The sequence below is a fragment of the Anolis sagrei genome, chromosome 1, assembly GCF_037176765.1.
Source record: "Anolis sagrei isolate rAnoSag1 chromosome 1, rAnoSag1.mat, whole genome shotgun sequence".
In the NCBI taxonomy this organism is placed as follows: Eukaryota; Metazoa; Chordata; class Lepidosauria; order Squamata; family Dactyloidae; genus Anolis; species Anolis sagrei.
In genome coordinates, this window is record NC_090021.1 from 301,072,873 (window position 1) to 301,088,994 (window position 16,122).

General features: G+C 35.7%; 1 protein-coding gene across 3 annotated transcripts in view; it reads left to right on the plus strand.

Moving 5' to 3' along the window:
• Positions 1 to 16,122, plus strand: part of SRP54 (signal recognition particle 54) — a 49,557-nt gene that overhangs the window by 6,379 nt on the left and 27,056 nt on the right. For 2 of the 3 annotated variants that reach the window (XM_067462881.1, XM_060759252.2), the window contains 15 exons: positions 1,579 to 1,688; positions 2,661 to 2,752; positions 3,543 to 3,627; positions 5,135 to 5,239; positions 5,663 to 5,729; positions 5,815 to 5,872; positions 6,749 to 6,899; positions 8,131 to 8,279; positions 9,230 to 9,330; positions 9,442 to 9,528; positions 10,155 to 10,228; positions 10,369 to 10,477; positions 12,188 to 12,358; positions 12,778 to 12,873; positions 13,284 to 13,750. In XM_067462881.1, the coding sequence (XP_067318982.1) occupies positions 1,611 to 1,688; positions 2,661 to 2,752; positions 3,543 to 3,627; positions 5,135 to 5,239; positions 5,663 to 5,729; positions 5,815 to 5,872; positions 6,749 to 6,899; positions 8,131 to 8,279; positions 9,230 to 9,330; positions 9,442 to 9,528; positions 10,155 to 10,228; positions 10,369 to 10,477; positions 12,188 to 12,358; positions 12,778 to 12,873; positions 13,284 to 13,375 (1,515 nt within the window). In that variant the 5' untranslated portion in view covers positions 1,579 to 1,610 and the 3' untranslated portion in view covers positions 13,376 to 13,750. Of the gene's footprint in view, positions 1 to 1,578; positions 1,689 to 2,660; positions 2,753 to 3,542; positions 3,628 to 5,134; positions 5,240 to 5,662; positions 5,730 to 5,814; positions 5,873 to 6,748; positions 6,900 to 8,130; positions 8,280 to 9,229; positions 9,331 to 9,441; positions 9,529 to 10,154; positions 10,229 to 10,368; positions 10,478 to 12,187; positions 12,359 to 12,777; positions 12,874 to 13,283; positions 13,751 to 16,122 lie in introns of those variants that run through there. The other variant, XM_060759259.2, reaches the window with a different exon arrangement.

Genomic DNA, 16,122 nt, shown 5'->3' on the forward strand with positions numbered 1-16,122 from the left:
CCAAACAATTAAAACATGAATTATTAAAACAACAATTAAAACCATGCCATCCAATTCATAATCTAGGGCCATATCCATATACCATTCATAGGACAGCAGGGACCCTCATTTTTGAATTATGGCACTTAATATTTGGTAGATTTGAAAGAAGTCACAATAATTATTGATAAATCAAATTCCCCTTCTTCTGATCTGGAGTGGCAACAACGATATGGATATTTCTACTGTGTCCGTATCTGAACTTTATGAAATCTGAGTCTTTGTAATAACTGCCTGCTTTTGGGAAAGGAAGATTAAAAATGAGAAAGATTGTAATGGTGGAAAATGATCTTTTGTTGGTTCGAGCATAGTCTCTCATGTCAGCTGGGGAAGAAGCTTAATTCAGCACATACCATAAGTTCCAGTGGAGGAGGAACAGCACATCATTGACAGGTTCCAGTGGTAATGGTTAATGTATTCTTCAGAATTCTTGTTCAAATCTTTCTAAGGATTTAACTTTAAAGTTTGATTATGAATGTTAAGTAGAGGAATATAAGTGTCTTTGTTTCCTACACTAAGAGAAAATCTATTAATAATTATTATCTCTTTAACTTAGCACAATTATACTGCTTCGAAAATAAGACACAAAATGCTAAAATAGAATTTAAGTTATTAACAGTACTGAGAAGTAAGGCCACAAAATTATTCTTGATGACTTCTACATTCTGTGCTACCCAAAACTGTTTAGTTGATAATGAACATCTGTTAAGGTTAAATCGCTTATGTGAACATTCTCTGATTGACTCTTTCAATAAGTACCATAACATTAATGGTCAAAGAGAGCAGTGTGCAGAAGAGAACCCATTCGGATGGCTGTTATAGTACAAAAAAGAAAGACAGCATCGATCAGCATTGTACCTCTTGACCTAGCAAGATATTTTCTTGGAATATAGCAGGATGTATCTCTAAGCCACTTGGAAATACTAACATTTTTTTACATTTTAGTGAGTACTTGTGGGTAAATAATACATTTAAAGCACATGGGAAATTAGTATAGAAATATTGTTCTGGACATATCTTTTCACTAATATGAATTTTTCATCAAGGAGGCATAGTTCTTAAGTTTAATAAGGCTCCATCTGTCCAAAGATTTGTGTGTGATTGTGGTACAGTCCCAAATGCTCATATTTCTAATCTGCATTCTCTATTATTTGTCAAACAGACCCCTCTCAGAACAGTACACTCCTAGGAGGCAATATTATTTTATTATTATTGGATTGCAAAATTTACTGTGCAATTACAAAATTAAGAATTAGGCATCAAATTGAAAAGACACCGAGCCTATTAAAAAGCATAGGTTTTTTTTTTAGTAATTGTAATATTTGCAGGTAGGGCTATTATTTTACGTTTTTATGTTCTAAATTGTGATGGCCGGCAGCTCTAAATAATAAAAGCTGCAGTTTTACATATCTTCTGGGGGGAAAGCTCTTTGTATGTTGGTTAGGTTTTAGGCTCATTATACAAAATAAATTAATTCACAAAATATATTGTATAGCTTCTTATAAGTAAGAAATTGATTATTCTCATTTTTCCTTATAGATTGCATTTGAACTGACTTTAAAGCTGCCAAAATGGTTTTAGCGGATCTTGGGAGAAAAATAACCTCAGCATTGCGCTCACTGAGCAATGCTACAATCATCAATGAAGAGGTATGTAGCCTTTATATATATGAAAAATGATAGTAAACACAACTTCATTCTCACTGTGAAAGAACTAGTCTATACTAATGACTAAAATTCTACTTGCTTAAAATGTCATATGTGATATATCTAGCCTCATAGAAAGTGTTATGTTATGAGTTAATTCTGTTTAACCAACACAGAATTTATTCATAGTGTTAGCATAGTCTGAATCAGGATGGATAGCTTCATTGGGTTCGTGGGCCAGTTATCTGTCCTCAGGACTTATGAATCACATATTTTCCAAGTACACATAAATAATGAAATCTCAAAACCAGAATTTCTAAAATACTAATTCCAGTTTGAGGATAGGTTGCATGATGTTTTATCCCAAACATGTTTTATTCCAATTTTTTTTTTAAAAAATGATATTTTGTGGGGGATGAAATATTCAGAACAGGGAAAGCCCACAACAAAGTGTTTGGAAGAAACACTTTGACACTTCCTGCAGCTTTTTCTAGAGATTTTATTTGATACATTATATGTTGTCACTTTTTATTTATTTCTCACTTTATATCACATGTCTATGGCCCCTTCTACACAGCTCTATAAAATGACATTATCTGCTTTGAACTGGATTGTATGGCAGTGTAGACTCAATGTGTGGGCGATTATATGTGTAGTCGATTGTAATTTCTTATTCTTACTGTTTTCAGTTCTATGTATGGTTTTTTTTGTGTGTGGCACTTCCGAGTTCTTGTAAGCCTTCAGGGAGATGGTGTCAGGGTACAAATAAAGATGAGTATTATGTGAATTATCAGCCTTGATAGTCTGGATTATATGGCAGTGTAGAAGAGCCCTAAATGAAAGAACAAAATGAATATTTGAAATCTTAATTTTGCTTTATTTACTTTTTTTACTCTAAAATTAAGAGTAATTTGGTGCAGCAAAAATTCTGTAGCTTATCTATTTCTGAATTTATCTTCCTTTTCTTTTTATCAGGTTTTAAATGCTATGCTAAAAGAAGTATGTACAGCACTATTAGAAGCTGATGTCAACATAAAGCTCGTGAAGCAATTAAGAGAAAATGTCAAGTGAGTTAACAAAACAAAATAACAGTTTTTATCTCTTACAGAAGTATTAATTTGTTCATGTTTATTTGCATTTTCTGAAAGAATTGTTTGCACTTTTTTGATTTTGTACCCGACTTAAAGCAGTTTAATTATATATCTGGCCTATTACATTCGCTGAAGTGTTTTTATATGTGAGCTCAAGAAGTGTTCTTCTGACCTATTTAAGATATGTAGTAAATGCATACATTAAAGTACAGTATACGGCTTATGCAAATGTAGTGAAAATTTTATACATAGTCTTAAAAATTGAGGCTTCAGAATAATTAAAGGTATAGCACTTCTGTACCAAATTGATTTTGGGGGAGGACCAGTGAGATGAATGGGTAGTTTTGAGCAAACTGCTAAGAACAAATACAGTGGGGTGTTATTTAGTGCATGAAGTATCTGTAATACACACATGAAAGGCATTAGCCTGATACACACACACATAGTATATAATGCATAACAGGACATGTGTGTATGTGGGTCTGTGTATGGGTAGAACCTAAAAGAAGCATCTCTTCTCTCTCTGCAAGGCACTGCTTCTGGCATTTTTGAATGCCTGAGTAGGGAAATAGTAGTAAGTAGGTAGTGGTGTCTGGCCTCCTGAGGCAATGCTGGTGTTTTTCCCTCTCTGTAGAATAAACTTCAAGGTATCCACTGGTCATATCAAAATTCATGACTTGTATATGAGATCAAGTTATACACAAGTATATATAGTAAATATTCTTATGATATACGGCTTTTATATTTCTTTCCTTTTTAACCACAGATCTGCTATTGATCTTGAAGAAATGGCTTCTGGCCTCAACAAAAGGAAAATGATTCAACATGCTGTCTTCAAAGAACTTGTCAAGGTAAAACATCAGTACTTGTTTTCTAATCTGTATGTTTCTAACATAGTCAAACATTCATGTCTTTCTTATTTTTTCTTACCAGATATTTTTTTACTTCAGATCCAGACTTCATATGTGACTCTTACATGGTCATATTTTTCAGGTGTGGGTACCTGCAATTGTACTAAGACTAAGACTTGACACTGAAAAAGGTGCTTATATTACTTCACTGCAACCGTGCAAATGCTAGTGTGCCCCAGCTGTTTAAAATATATTTTATTAGTGACACTATTTTCAAGCTTAATCTGTTGAATATAGTAGATTTTTACTCAAGCCTTGCTCTTGTCATAAGTCACATTAGTTCATTTCAGTTTTCAAGCCAACATACCATTTGTGTTACTTGAGGTTGGATGTGATTTCTGAATTAGTTAGCGGTCCTTGTTCTGCCTCTTGAGCCCATTCTTCCTACAGGGGAGAATGGAAAACAAATGGAGGGAGTGGGGGAAAGTAAACAATACTCAAATATTACCTTTCTTTAAATTTGGGAACTTAAATTACAGTTGTATTCTGAATCAGAATTTTAATGTCATCTCTAAATTGAACCGTATACTCATCTAAATTAATCATTGTGTGGATTTTACATCAATTGCATATGATCATCCCTGTTGGATGAGTTACGCAGTTAAGCTCTTATTCCATAAGCAGCTCCAAATGCTGTCTGAAAACCTTCTCCCAAATTCAACAAAGCTCTAGAACAGTGGTTATCAGCCTGTGGGTCCCCAGATGTTTTGGCCTTCAACTCCCAGAAATCCCAACAGCTGGTAAACTGGCTGGGATTTCTGGGAGCTGTAGGCCAAAACACCTGGGGACCCACAAGTTGAGAACCACTGCTCTAGAAGTTGCCTTGAAATGGCAATCTAACACAGAACTACATAAACATGAACTCTTGTATTCCTTTGAAATGGCAATCTGATACACTACTGTGATTAATTACTCTTATTTCTCTGGACCTGCTAATATTTTTTACTTAAAACACATTTCTTCTTTTTAGCTTCTGTGGGAACTGCTGTTTGCCATGAGTAAATTGGTGTATATTATCTAAAAAGAATTCTGTTCGTTTCCCTTATCCACTTTCAAAGGACTCCATTTAGAGTTTGAAACTGATAATGCTATCCTGTGCCTGGCATAGGAAGTAGAGCAGCACCACTCCTAGTCTCTTGCAAATCACTATATTGGCCCTGAGTTTGCTCTTGACATCAGTTTCCAATGGCACTATGTATAAGATAGTGATTTGGAGGAGTTGTAAGAACCATTGGGTTAAAAATACAGGTAGGTTAATCTATTTTTCTCCTTTAGAATTCACGTGTAGCAGATATAATAGGGTTTAAATTTCTCACTTTCAGAATTGCAGGGAAAAGAGGAATATTGAAGAAAATCTTCTGTTGAAATTACATTCCTTGTAAATCTTGTGTATGTTCTGAGTTTGAGACTAAGCTTTCTAAAACACAGATATACTATTATTCTACAGCTTGTTGATCCTGGAGTCAAAGCCTGGACACCAACAAAAGGAAAACAGAACATCATAATGTTTGTTGGGTTGCAGGGAAGTGGCAAGACAACTTCATGTTCAAAGGTAACACTACACATTTCACAGTCTTTAATGTTGTTGCAAATAAGAGATATGTAGCAAGTGTAAATAGGCAAAAAGATGTCAGGTGCTAAATATTTCAAAACACAATTGAAATACTAGTAGTTGTGGTAACCTCATGTAAAACCTACTTCTCAGGAATACTCCTGTATTGCTTTAACATTTTATTTGTCATGTATACAAATTAAATGTTTTATATTGTTTACTTCAACTTTCATTGGTATGGTAACAAACTATAATTTTATGCTAGTTGTTGTTTGTCTCACACCGAAGTAGAAAAAACAAGATGTCTATTTCAGTCTTCATTTTGACTGTATAAAAAAAATGAAAAGATAATGTAATAGCTTGTGGGAAGCACTTTTAATCCATGTTTGCACTGTAATTACAATTTGGATTTCTTATTAACAGTTGGCATACTATTACCAGAGGAAAGGCTGGAAGACATGCTTGATATGCGCAGACACGTACAGAGCAGGTGAGCACTTTTGTTGTCAAGCTAGTTTGTTTTTGCAAGTTGTACATGTTTTATAGGGTTAACAAGCTGTGTTTGTATTGTACAGGTGCTTTTGACCAATTAAAACAGAATGCAACAAAAGCAAGAATTCCATTTTATGGCAGGTATGTCTCCTTAACCATTAAGATTAATTATCAAATTAAAATCTGTAGAAGCTCAGAGAGGATTAATGATCCAATTCAACTAGAGTAATGTTGAATTTAATCATTAAAATATATTTCACAAATGGATACATTTGATTACTTGGAATCATTGCCTTAGTGTTAGATGATCACTAGTTTTCAGTAGGTGTCTATATAAGAATGCTGTTGTGCTATTTCCATGTAGTTTTGCGTCTGCCTCTCACAGGCAATACATATTGCTCTGAATGAGAGTTTGTAAGCATAGCTGCAAAAACAGGTTCTTGACAGTATGTTAATGTATCCACTAGTCATATCAGTAGGGGCTCCTTTCTGATTGTCAGTTGTGTACTTGCAGAGTAGTTCCTACTTCCTCCTTCTGACAGTGTTTGGGAATAAAGGCCTGAAAAAGTGGGAAATCTGTTTTGGACTAAACCAAAAGCTGTTCACTGGGTAAGATGGTCCTTCCTCCTGACCTAGAGACTGAATTTGGAAGGTTTCTCAGGGACCTCATTAAAGTTGTGTAGGCCTAAGGGCACAGAAAGGGGCCAAACTAAAATCAGTGTACTATTTATTAATTAGAATATTTTTCATTCAAGTATAAGGAGCACAGCTCAAATCTAAGTATGCCTTCTTAGGAATAAGTCCCAACACAACAGCTTACTGGGCTTAAATATAACATTCTATGCTATAGCTTCTTATTGTTGATCATTGGTTTGCAATAACAGCTGAGTTGGATGAGAATATCTGCAAGTTGAATTTGGGCAACAGATTGGATAATTATCATTTTTGGCCTGCAGTGGTGGCAAGTGAGAACCATCTCATAATTTCACATAACTATGTGTTTGCCTGTTGCAACAGTTATACAGAGATGGATCCTGTGATTATTGCATCAGAAGGTGTTGAAAAATTTAAAAATGAAAACTTTGAAATAATAATCGTTGATACAAGTGGTCGTCACAAACAGGAAGACTCTCTTTTTGAAGAAATGTTGCAAGTTGCTAATGCCATAGTAAGTATTGTATGAGTAATATAAGGCAATTTTGGAGTTGTTCTAATAGAGACTAGTTTTTATATAAAGTAATTATCAAAGAATGTGAAGGACTAATTCACACAATCTTGGAATGTTAGTTATTCATATTCTTAAAATGCAGAAGCTTTTTAGATGTGCAAACATACAGCATGATCCCCAACATTTTGCAATCAGCTCTAAAGTAATCTAGATTCAGAAGGACTTACTTACATACAGGAATGGAGCTTTCATTTATTTTTAAATGCATGAAGTAACAATGACGAAAAAAATGATACCTCCCAACAGAGCATGCCCCCAGGCAGGAAGCAGCCAGGGTTTGAAGCTGCAATAATAATAATAATAATAATAATAATAATCATCATCATCATCTTTATTTATACCCCACCACCATCTCCCCGATGGGGGCTCGGAGCAGCTTACATGGGGACAAGCCTGATAACATATTACAGCAAAATGAAACCAGAACATAAACAGCAAACAACATCATCAAAATTACAGAAAAAAGCGACACAATAGCAAAATAACATTCCAATAACAAAGGATAAAACGGTTAAAAGACTCTAATGAGATAACAATAGGAGCAGATTATTTGCAGGGAGCTCATAAAAACACGCAGAGTTATGAAACTAAACTTCCCATTTGGAGGGGTGTGTACTCCAGTGGCAAGGGCGTTGAAGGGAGCAACAGTGTTATTTAATGGTCATGGAAGGCCATTAAATGCAAATCAAGGTGGCCAATTGCAACATTCACTCTTGCCTCCAACAGACAAGAGTTCTTTGTCCCATCCTGGACATTCCACAGATATGTAAACCTCACCTGCCTAGTTTCCAACAGATCTCACAACCTCTGAGGATGCTTGCTATAGATGTGGGTGAAATGCAAGGAGAGAATGCTTCTGGAACATGGCCATACAGACTAGAAAACTCACAGCAACCCAGTGAATAAAAATGCCTGAAATTTAAATCAGGAATTATATTGAAGGAATCATAACTATGTAGTTTCAAGTCCAGAATAACTTCTAACTTAAAATAATTAAGGCTGTTGTTGAAGAAATTGTCATATTCCTTAATAAAATGTAAACATGGTATGTGTGTTTTAGATTTTTAAACATCTTGTCCCTGTTCCTTTATATTTACTTGCCTCTAAACAATGATAAAGATAGAAAGGGCCCTAATTTTCCAACTCCTTTTGTTTATATAAATATTTTTAGCAACCAGATAATATTGTTTATGTGATGGATGCCTCTATTGGTCAAGCCTGTGAAGCTCAAGCAAAGGCATTCAAAGACAAAGTTGACGTCGCCTCTGTGATCGTGACAAAACTTGATGGTCATGCAAAAGGAGGTGGGGCACTCAGTGCGTAAGTATTGTTTTGATTTGATTTATATCCCACTTTTCTCCTCAGTGGGCATAAACATTTATTTAATTATTTATTTGCAGTATTTATATTCCGCCCTTCTCACCCCACAGGGTGAGAAGGCTTACAATGGCTTACAATATCAATTAAAACAGAATGTTTGAAACAATATTGAGTACAAAGTTAAAAAAATTAATCAGTCGCTCAGTTAAAAAAAACACTTTAATAACATTAACAATTAAAAACACATACACATTGCAAACTTTAAAACAGATTTCACATCATTCTACCATTAATAACAACAACAACAACAACAACAACAACTTTATTTATACCCTGCCTACTTTGTGGAAGGCCAGCAGGGATGGTCTCAGTTGGGAGGAAGTAGCCACCAAAAAGGCCCTCTCCCGTGTTCCCACCAAATTTGCTTGAGAGAGCCTTCATCAATCTAAAGGTGAAAGCCTATTTAAACAGAAGGTGTTTTCTCTCCCTCGCAGAGCTGAAAGTAGCACTCTGAATGACTCCATAGTAACACAGTTCTGAAAATACAGATCTAAACCTGACTTACTGAATTAGTGTTATGGCATATTTTTATTTTGTTTTTGTGGAAAGATAAGTATTATGAATGCAGATAATTGTATTACTGCAGTGCAGTGCTGGGAGGAATGGCTCTTCTCAAAACTGTCAGTTTTCCCATTAACAAAATTCAGAAGTTTCAATATTTAATGTTCAATGCACAGTATAAATCTAGTTTTGCCAGTTTGGTCAGAAAGAGAATTTAAAACTGCTTTCCCATGCATCAGTTGTAGCTTGCTTCATGAGGACTGTCATATTAAGCTTTTCAATTCAGAACATTACAATATATCTTACTTAATAGATGTTGTTTTTCAGTTGTGAAATCTTGCTAACTCTGACTCTAACTAACCTCTAGTACATTTTATACTATATTGCAGAGTTGCTGCCACGAAAAGTCCAATCATTTTCATTGGTACTGGTGAACACATAGATGACTTTGAACCCTTTAAAACCCAGCCTTTTATCAGCAAACTTCTTGGTATGTATTGCAGGAGTTTTTGTCTAATATTGTGGCTTCCTCAAACCTTTTTTTTTTCTCACAGGTGTTTTATTTTGTTGCTGAAGATGTTTTTATTTTTTTGTATTCCAGGTATGGGAGATATTGAAGGATTGATAGATAAAGTAAATGAATTGAAGTTAGATGACAATGAGGCTCTCATAGAGAAACTAAAACACGGTAAGCTATACAAAAAAACATTTGTAATACGCTCTTCAGTGGCTTAATGCTCTGCTTGTTCTAGAAAGTATATGATGCTTTACAAGTAAAGGAACAACAAAACAGTTCCTTGCCATCAGGCTTTGCAATCTAATTAAGACATGGCACAAGAAAAAAGAGGATGGCAGTGTGGGGAAAATTAAGTCCAGTAGTCGCTGCCTCTTCCCTTCTCTTTTCATTGGCCAAGAAACAGGGAAAGCAGGGCCGTTCTTCAGCTGGAGGGTCCAGGCATGATGTCCCTACCTGTTCTCTTCCTCTGAGGCCACAGAAGGTCACTTGAAATGAAGGGTTTCTCCTCAGCTCTTGGGCCTAGTCATAATGAGGCTGTGCCTGCCTCTTATTTTCTGCCGCCAAGGGCACAGTAGTAGCAATCTACTAGCCGGGGCTGCTTTGATTGTGTTTTTCCTGCATGGTAGTGGGTTGGACTCGATGGACAATGTGGTCTTTTCCAACTCTATTATTCTATGATTTTATGAGATGGAGGAAAAAGGCTTTCATCTGTTTCTGGACCCAGGTATGATGAAGCTGTGCTGGCTTCTTGTATTTTTCCAAGATGAAAATTTAACCAATTATCTTCTGTCCTTCAGGACAATTTACTTTGAGAGACATGTATGAACAGTTCCAAAACATCATGAAAATGGGCCCCTTCAGTCAAATCTTGGTAACTATAGCTGAATCTTTTATTTACAAAAGATCTTGATAATATTCTGCACTACAGAATTAAGCCTTTATCTGATTTTTAAAACTCCATAAACTGTGTACTTGAAAGAGGTATTTACTATTTCCTTATTTCTTCTGTAGGGCATGATTCCTGGTTTTGGAACAGATTTTATGAGTAAAGGCAATGAACAGGAATCAATGGCAAGGTTAAGGAAACTGATGACAATAATGGACAGTATGAATGATCAAGGTAATGTTTCCATTTGTTTAAAACTAAACAGAGATGTTGAAGTGTATTACACTGTCAGAACAGTGAAAAAGCTTAAAAGTCTAACCTTTATATTTCATAATACTTAAATTGTAAGATATACATTTTGAAGCTGGACTTGCCTCTCCATGAACAAAAGGAGTTACTCTGCTTGTTATGGCTGCTGGATCTAGTGGAAACCAGATCTAGGTAAGCCCAGCTTACTTGTCCAAAAATATCTCCCTCTATGTACCACCTCGGAGGTTAAGATCTTCAGGGGAGGCCCTCCTCTGGTCCCACCTCCTTCGCAAGTGCAGTTGCTGGGGACGAGAGACAAGGCCTTCTCAGTGGTGGCGCCTTGGCTGTGGAACTCCCTCCCTAGTGAAATCAGCTCAGTTCTCTCCCTCCTGACCTTTAGAAAGAAATTAAAAAATTGGTTGTCAGACCAAGCCTTCGTTGAGTAATTCAGTTCAATAAACCGATATTAAATAAGTGCAATACGATTGGAATGGCTCCTAGACTATGACTTGGATCTGTGTGGTTTTAATATTTGGTTTTTAATATATTGGTTTTTTAAAAGTATGGTTTTTAAGGCATATGCTTATTGCATGTATATGTTTGTTATATGGCATTGAATTGTTGCCAACTTGGAAGCCTCTCTCAGTCCCCTTCAGGGTGAGAGAAGGTGGGGTAAAAATATAGTAAATAAATAAATAAACTTCCTGCAGGTGTAGCTTTCTCCATTTCTGTCTGGAATTTCTTTTACCATCTTTTGCACACTTTTGGAGGACCTTCTGGAGAAATGTGGGAGGTATTCGGGGGGGGGGGGGCTGCAGAAGAAAGGTTGAAATTGAGAACGTTGTTTTCCCTTGATGTAATGTCAGTGCGACCCTTAAGAAGAAGCTTGGAGCAGTTCTGTTTTCTTATATAAGTGCCCACTCAAATACTATTGTATAGTGTTGTAAATTCATTGAAATTTATTTTTATTATGCGTATTATTTTTTTATTTTTAACTTATGTTTTAACTGATGTTGTATGTTTCAAGGCACCATGGAGGTGCGATTGTAAGCCGCCTTGAGTCCCCCTTGGGGTGGAGAAAGGTGGGATATAAATAAGGTAAATAATTAAACAAACTAATAAATAAATAAATGACCTTAGTTGCTGCTTTTAAAAGCAGGATTTTTCTGCTTGAAATGTATAGGAAATGTGAGGGCATAATTTAATATCAGTATTACATCTTCAATGTTACAAAGGTAAAGATTTCCCCTTGACATTAAGTCTAGTTGTGTCTGACTCTGGAGGATGGTGCTCATCTCCATTTCTAAGCTGAAGAGCCAGCGTTGTCCGTAGATGCCTCCAAGATCATGTGGCTGGCATGACTGCATGGAGCTCCATTACCTTTCTGCTGAAGCAGTACCTATTGATTTGCATGTTTTTGAACTGCTCGATTGGCAGAAGCTGGGGCTTACAGTGGGAGCTTGCCCCACTCCCCGGATTCTAACCGCCGACCTTTCAGTCAGCAAGTTCAACAGCTCAGCAGTTTAACCTGCTTCTACACGGGGGGCTCCATCTTCAATGATTGGATTGTATTAAGCTTCTACTATAGAATCCATATTGATATATTTTTAAACAAAAGAAAATCAGGAATGCACTTGGAAGTATTTTTATGTTACAGAACAGATGTATTTTAATCTTACTTTTTTCTAATTTCAGAACTAGACAGTACAGATGGGGCCAAAGTTTTCAGCAAACAACCTGGAAGAATCCAAAGAGTAGCAAGAGGTTCTGGCGTCTCAACTAGGGATGTTCAAGAACTACTAACACAGTACACAAAATTTGCACAAATGGTGAAAAAGATGGGAGGCATCAAAGGACTTTTCAAAGGTGAGAATATGGCTATATGGTTTAGATGTGTGAAAGTGAATCATTTGCTATATTTTAGAAACTTTAATTTTAGGCTTACCTTTAGGTACTGAAATATTTGGAATGATCTTTTAACGGGAATCCCATTTCCAGGTAACTTTTTGAAATAAATTAAATACTTATGTAATTTGAGGAACGGATTCGTGTTTCTAATTCTGTCCTAGAAAATTATATTTACCATGATTATTTATTTACATTGGACAAAGATGAGACTGAGGCAGAAATAATAGATGAAGAGATGGTAATAATTACTCTCATTAGATCTTCTATTGAGAGAAAAAAATCATTGTCCAGTACCAAAGTTCAGCATATTCCTAATGTTCATTCAATGGTGCAGGAATAAAAATTATTAAAGTCCCACCCCTTTTCTGTCTTTAAAGGTGGTGATATGTCAAAGAACGTAAACCCATCCCAGATGGCAAAACTAAACCAACAGATGGCAAAGATGATGGATCCCAGAGTTCTTCACCACATGGGTAATGTTTTTTTTTTTTTTTGCTTAATATTACAGGGAAATAAAGTCCTTGTGTTTAACAACTTTAATACTGTATGCACATGCATGTTATCCAAAAGTCACATTCATATTAACTAGTAAATAAGTGGCCTATAAAATATTTAGAAAGACCTTTCAGTGCATTTAGAAAGTGGTTGGGCACTGTCACCCTCCAGATAGGTTGGACTGTAATTTCCACGATCTTTCACCTTTGGTTGGTTATACCAAAGTTTTGGGAAAATCCCACCCATCCCTTTTAGAAATTGCAATGTAATATGACAGATGTCTGTTAAAGAAATGCGAGCTTAAAATAACCCTGTGTACTTATTCCATTTAATGTGACTCCAAAGTAATGCTGAAAAGTTTATATTTAATTTTGTGCTTCTGTTCCAGGTGGCATGGCAGGATTGCAGTCAATGATGCGGCAGTTTCAACAAGGTGCTGCTGGAAACATGAAAGGCATGATGGGATTTAATAACATGTAAAGTGAAAGCCTTAATAAACTGACTTGGAAAACCATATTTGCTGAAACATCACTAAAAGAATGAGATCTCCTATTTTTACAGTGGAGAATATTATTGCAGCAAGTGACACTTTTGAAACTTCAATTCTGAGAATTTCTAGATTTATTTCTAGAAAAATGGGTATATTTTTGCTTAAATTAGCCTTTTCTGTTTTAATTTTGATGTTACCTGGATAATTAAGTTAAAAATTAAATTGTGTACAAATTTAATATTTAGAGGGAACTTTTTAATTGCCTCAGGTGGCAGCCGTTATATTTGTAAACAATTCAGATCTTTGGTTAATGCCAATATGTCACAAATATACTGTAAAATAAACTTAAGTGGTTGTAAATTTAAGAGCTGAATTTTTATAACATTGCACTGGACCCTTGAAGTAAGACTGTTGCAAGGCAAAAAAGCTTTTGCTGAATGTATTGAAGTGCAGATGTATTTACTTTGGACAAAATGACGTAGTTTATGCATTTAAACACCCGACACCTTTGTCTGCTCTGTTTTCTACTCGGCAAGGCAGAACTTATACCTTTCCAAAATGGTAACACTTCATTGTGTTCCAAAAACAAATATTAGTCACTCCCCCGCTCCAAATAGTCATTATTTGGAGGGTAACATTCTCTAGTAAAATGTTTTCTTGTAATATTTTTCTTCACTCTTCATGAAACTTTATGTTTAAGGCCCAATACCAGAATATATGCACTAATAAATATGTCTGATTTTTTGCTATTTTCATTTTATGGCACTTTCTATTGTTAGAAGCTTCTCCGTTTTTCCTGAATTACCGGTTAAGCAGAAGGAAGCTACTGAGACATTTGAGGAGTGCCATCACTAAATGCTTCATGCTTGCTTTTTAAAGAATTATGAGTCTTTAATTAAGCCTTTTGGAGCCAACTTTTTATATAAAGTTTCTTTTAAAAAAAACTTCAGAAAAGATACACTTTTACAATGCTAGTTTGTTAGGTGCCCTGAGGACTGAAGTCTCCTTGCCTTCTTCTAAAAGGCAGGGAGAATATCAAATTCTACTTCTTTCAAGAGAAACCCACCTACAGTCTTGGTTCTGACTTCCATAGAAAAGCAAGTTGTTTTCGTCTGCTTATACATAACTCTTGCAACAGTGGCCTGAACGCTAATGACATCTCATGAATGATCCTTTGTTCTTCCAATCTTTCAGTGGTCAGACTGAGGACAATAATGTTTCTTTCAGTGTTTTGACAACCGGTTTTTATGTCATCACTGCTTCCTAAAAAGAGGGGACCTGATGTTTTCTCCTTATAAACCCACAGATCTTTGAATAGGAACCCTCCTCACTGTAGTATCTCATTTGACAGGAAAGAAGTTGGCATGATTCAGCTACAGCACTACCTCTACCCCTTTGTTTTCCCCAGTATATCCCAAATGTTTCCTCCAAGTTTTTTGAGGGAGATTTCATTTCATGAGTCACCTTCGGGCTGATATGGGCGGGATAGAAATAGCGTAAAGAAATTAAATAAATAAATTAGAATCACATTTCATCTGTCTTAGTAGCTCCCTCTAGAACAAGCTTTACTAAGGCCTACAATATCCAAAGTGATATATATGTGTTTTCAGTTTGTGTGTCCTCATCCTTGGGTAGAGTGTGATTTTATTATGTCATAGGGCCAGGGAGTGTCTTTCAAAACCTATATGCCTGTCATATAGATCACTGTTCTGCTGCGGTTTAATGCAATGTTACGTTCAGAGGGGTTGTTGCCATCTAATCACTCTTTTCTAATACTCGAAGCAAAAACCCCCTGAAATCTTAATAAAAGTAGATGGAGTTTGCTGGTGTTATCTGATTGGTGATGGGGAACAAATAAATCAGTGTTCTAGATTGAAGATGACCAGATAAATCCATATATGTAAGCTGCTTTCTTGGATCACATACCAGCAATACTGCAAGTTATGTGAAGGACTTCCAGAGGGGAAAAAACAGTATCTGCAACTTCCAAGATAATGCCCTCTTAGCCATTATAGATGTGGAATCACTGTACATCAATATCCTACACAAGGATGAACTACAAACAATTAAAAATACTGTTCTGAGTGGACTTACAGAACATTTAGCTACCAAATTGTGATTTTGTATTCAAAACAACCATTTTTGGTAACTACTTTCAAATTGAGAGCACTGCCGCGGACAGTTGCGTTGTTGACATGAACCAATGGTTTCTCAGCTCAAGCACACAGAACCCTTTCTTCTACATGAAGTATATCTTTATCATTTGGATTAATGAAAATGAAATTCCATTAGGATTCCAACAACTTTCCCTGTATTGTCAACCTAAATCTCAAACGATGCACACGTTTTCACTTTCTTGACACTGTACATTATACAGCTACAAAATTGACTTTTGGGCACTGTTATATTGGAAGCACACTGATCAATCCACATACTTTATTTATCTCTAGCTTCCACCCAAAGTTGATTGATAGATCTATTGCTTCCTCCTAAGTTTTTGATACAAGTCTTACATGCTCAGACCCGCAAGACAGAATCTCAAAATGCATGGATTTGCAGCAAAAATTTCTCAAACTATCATATCTATACAATTAAGTGAAAATAAGTCAAAACATGTACCTAGGAACAAGCTAAAACAAGACAGTAAAAAACAACAAAAAAAGACTGAACATGCATAATTCCCACCTTAGACCACTTGAATGAACTAACTATAAACTACAACCAATTTTGGAAAGTA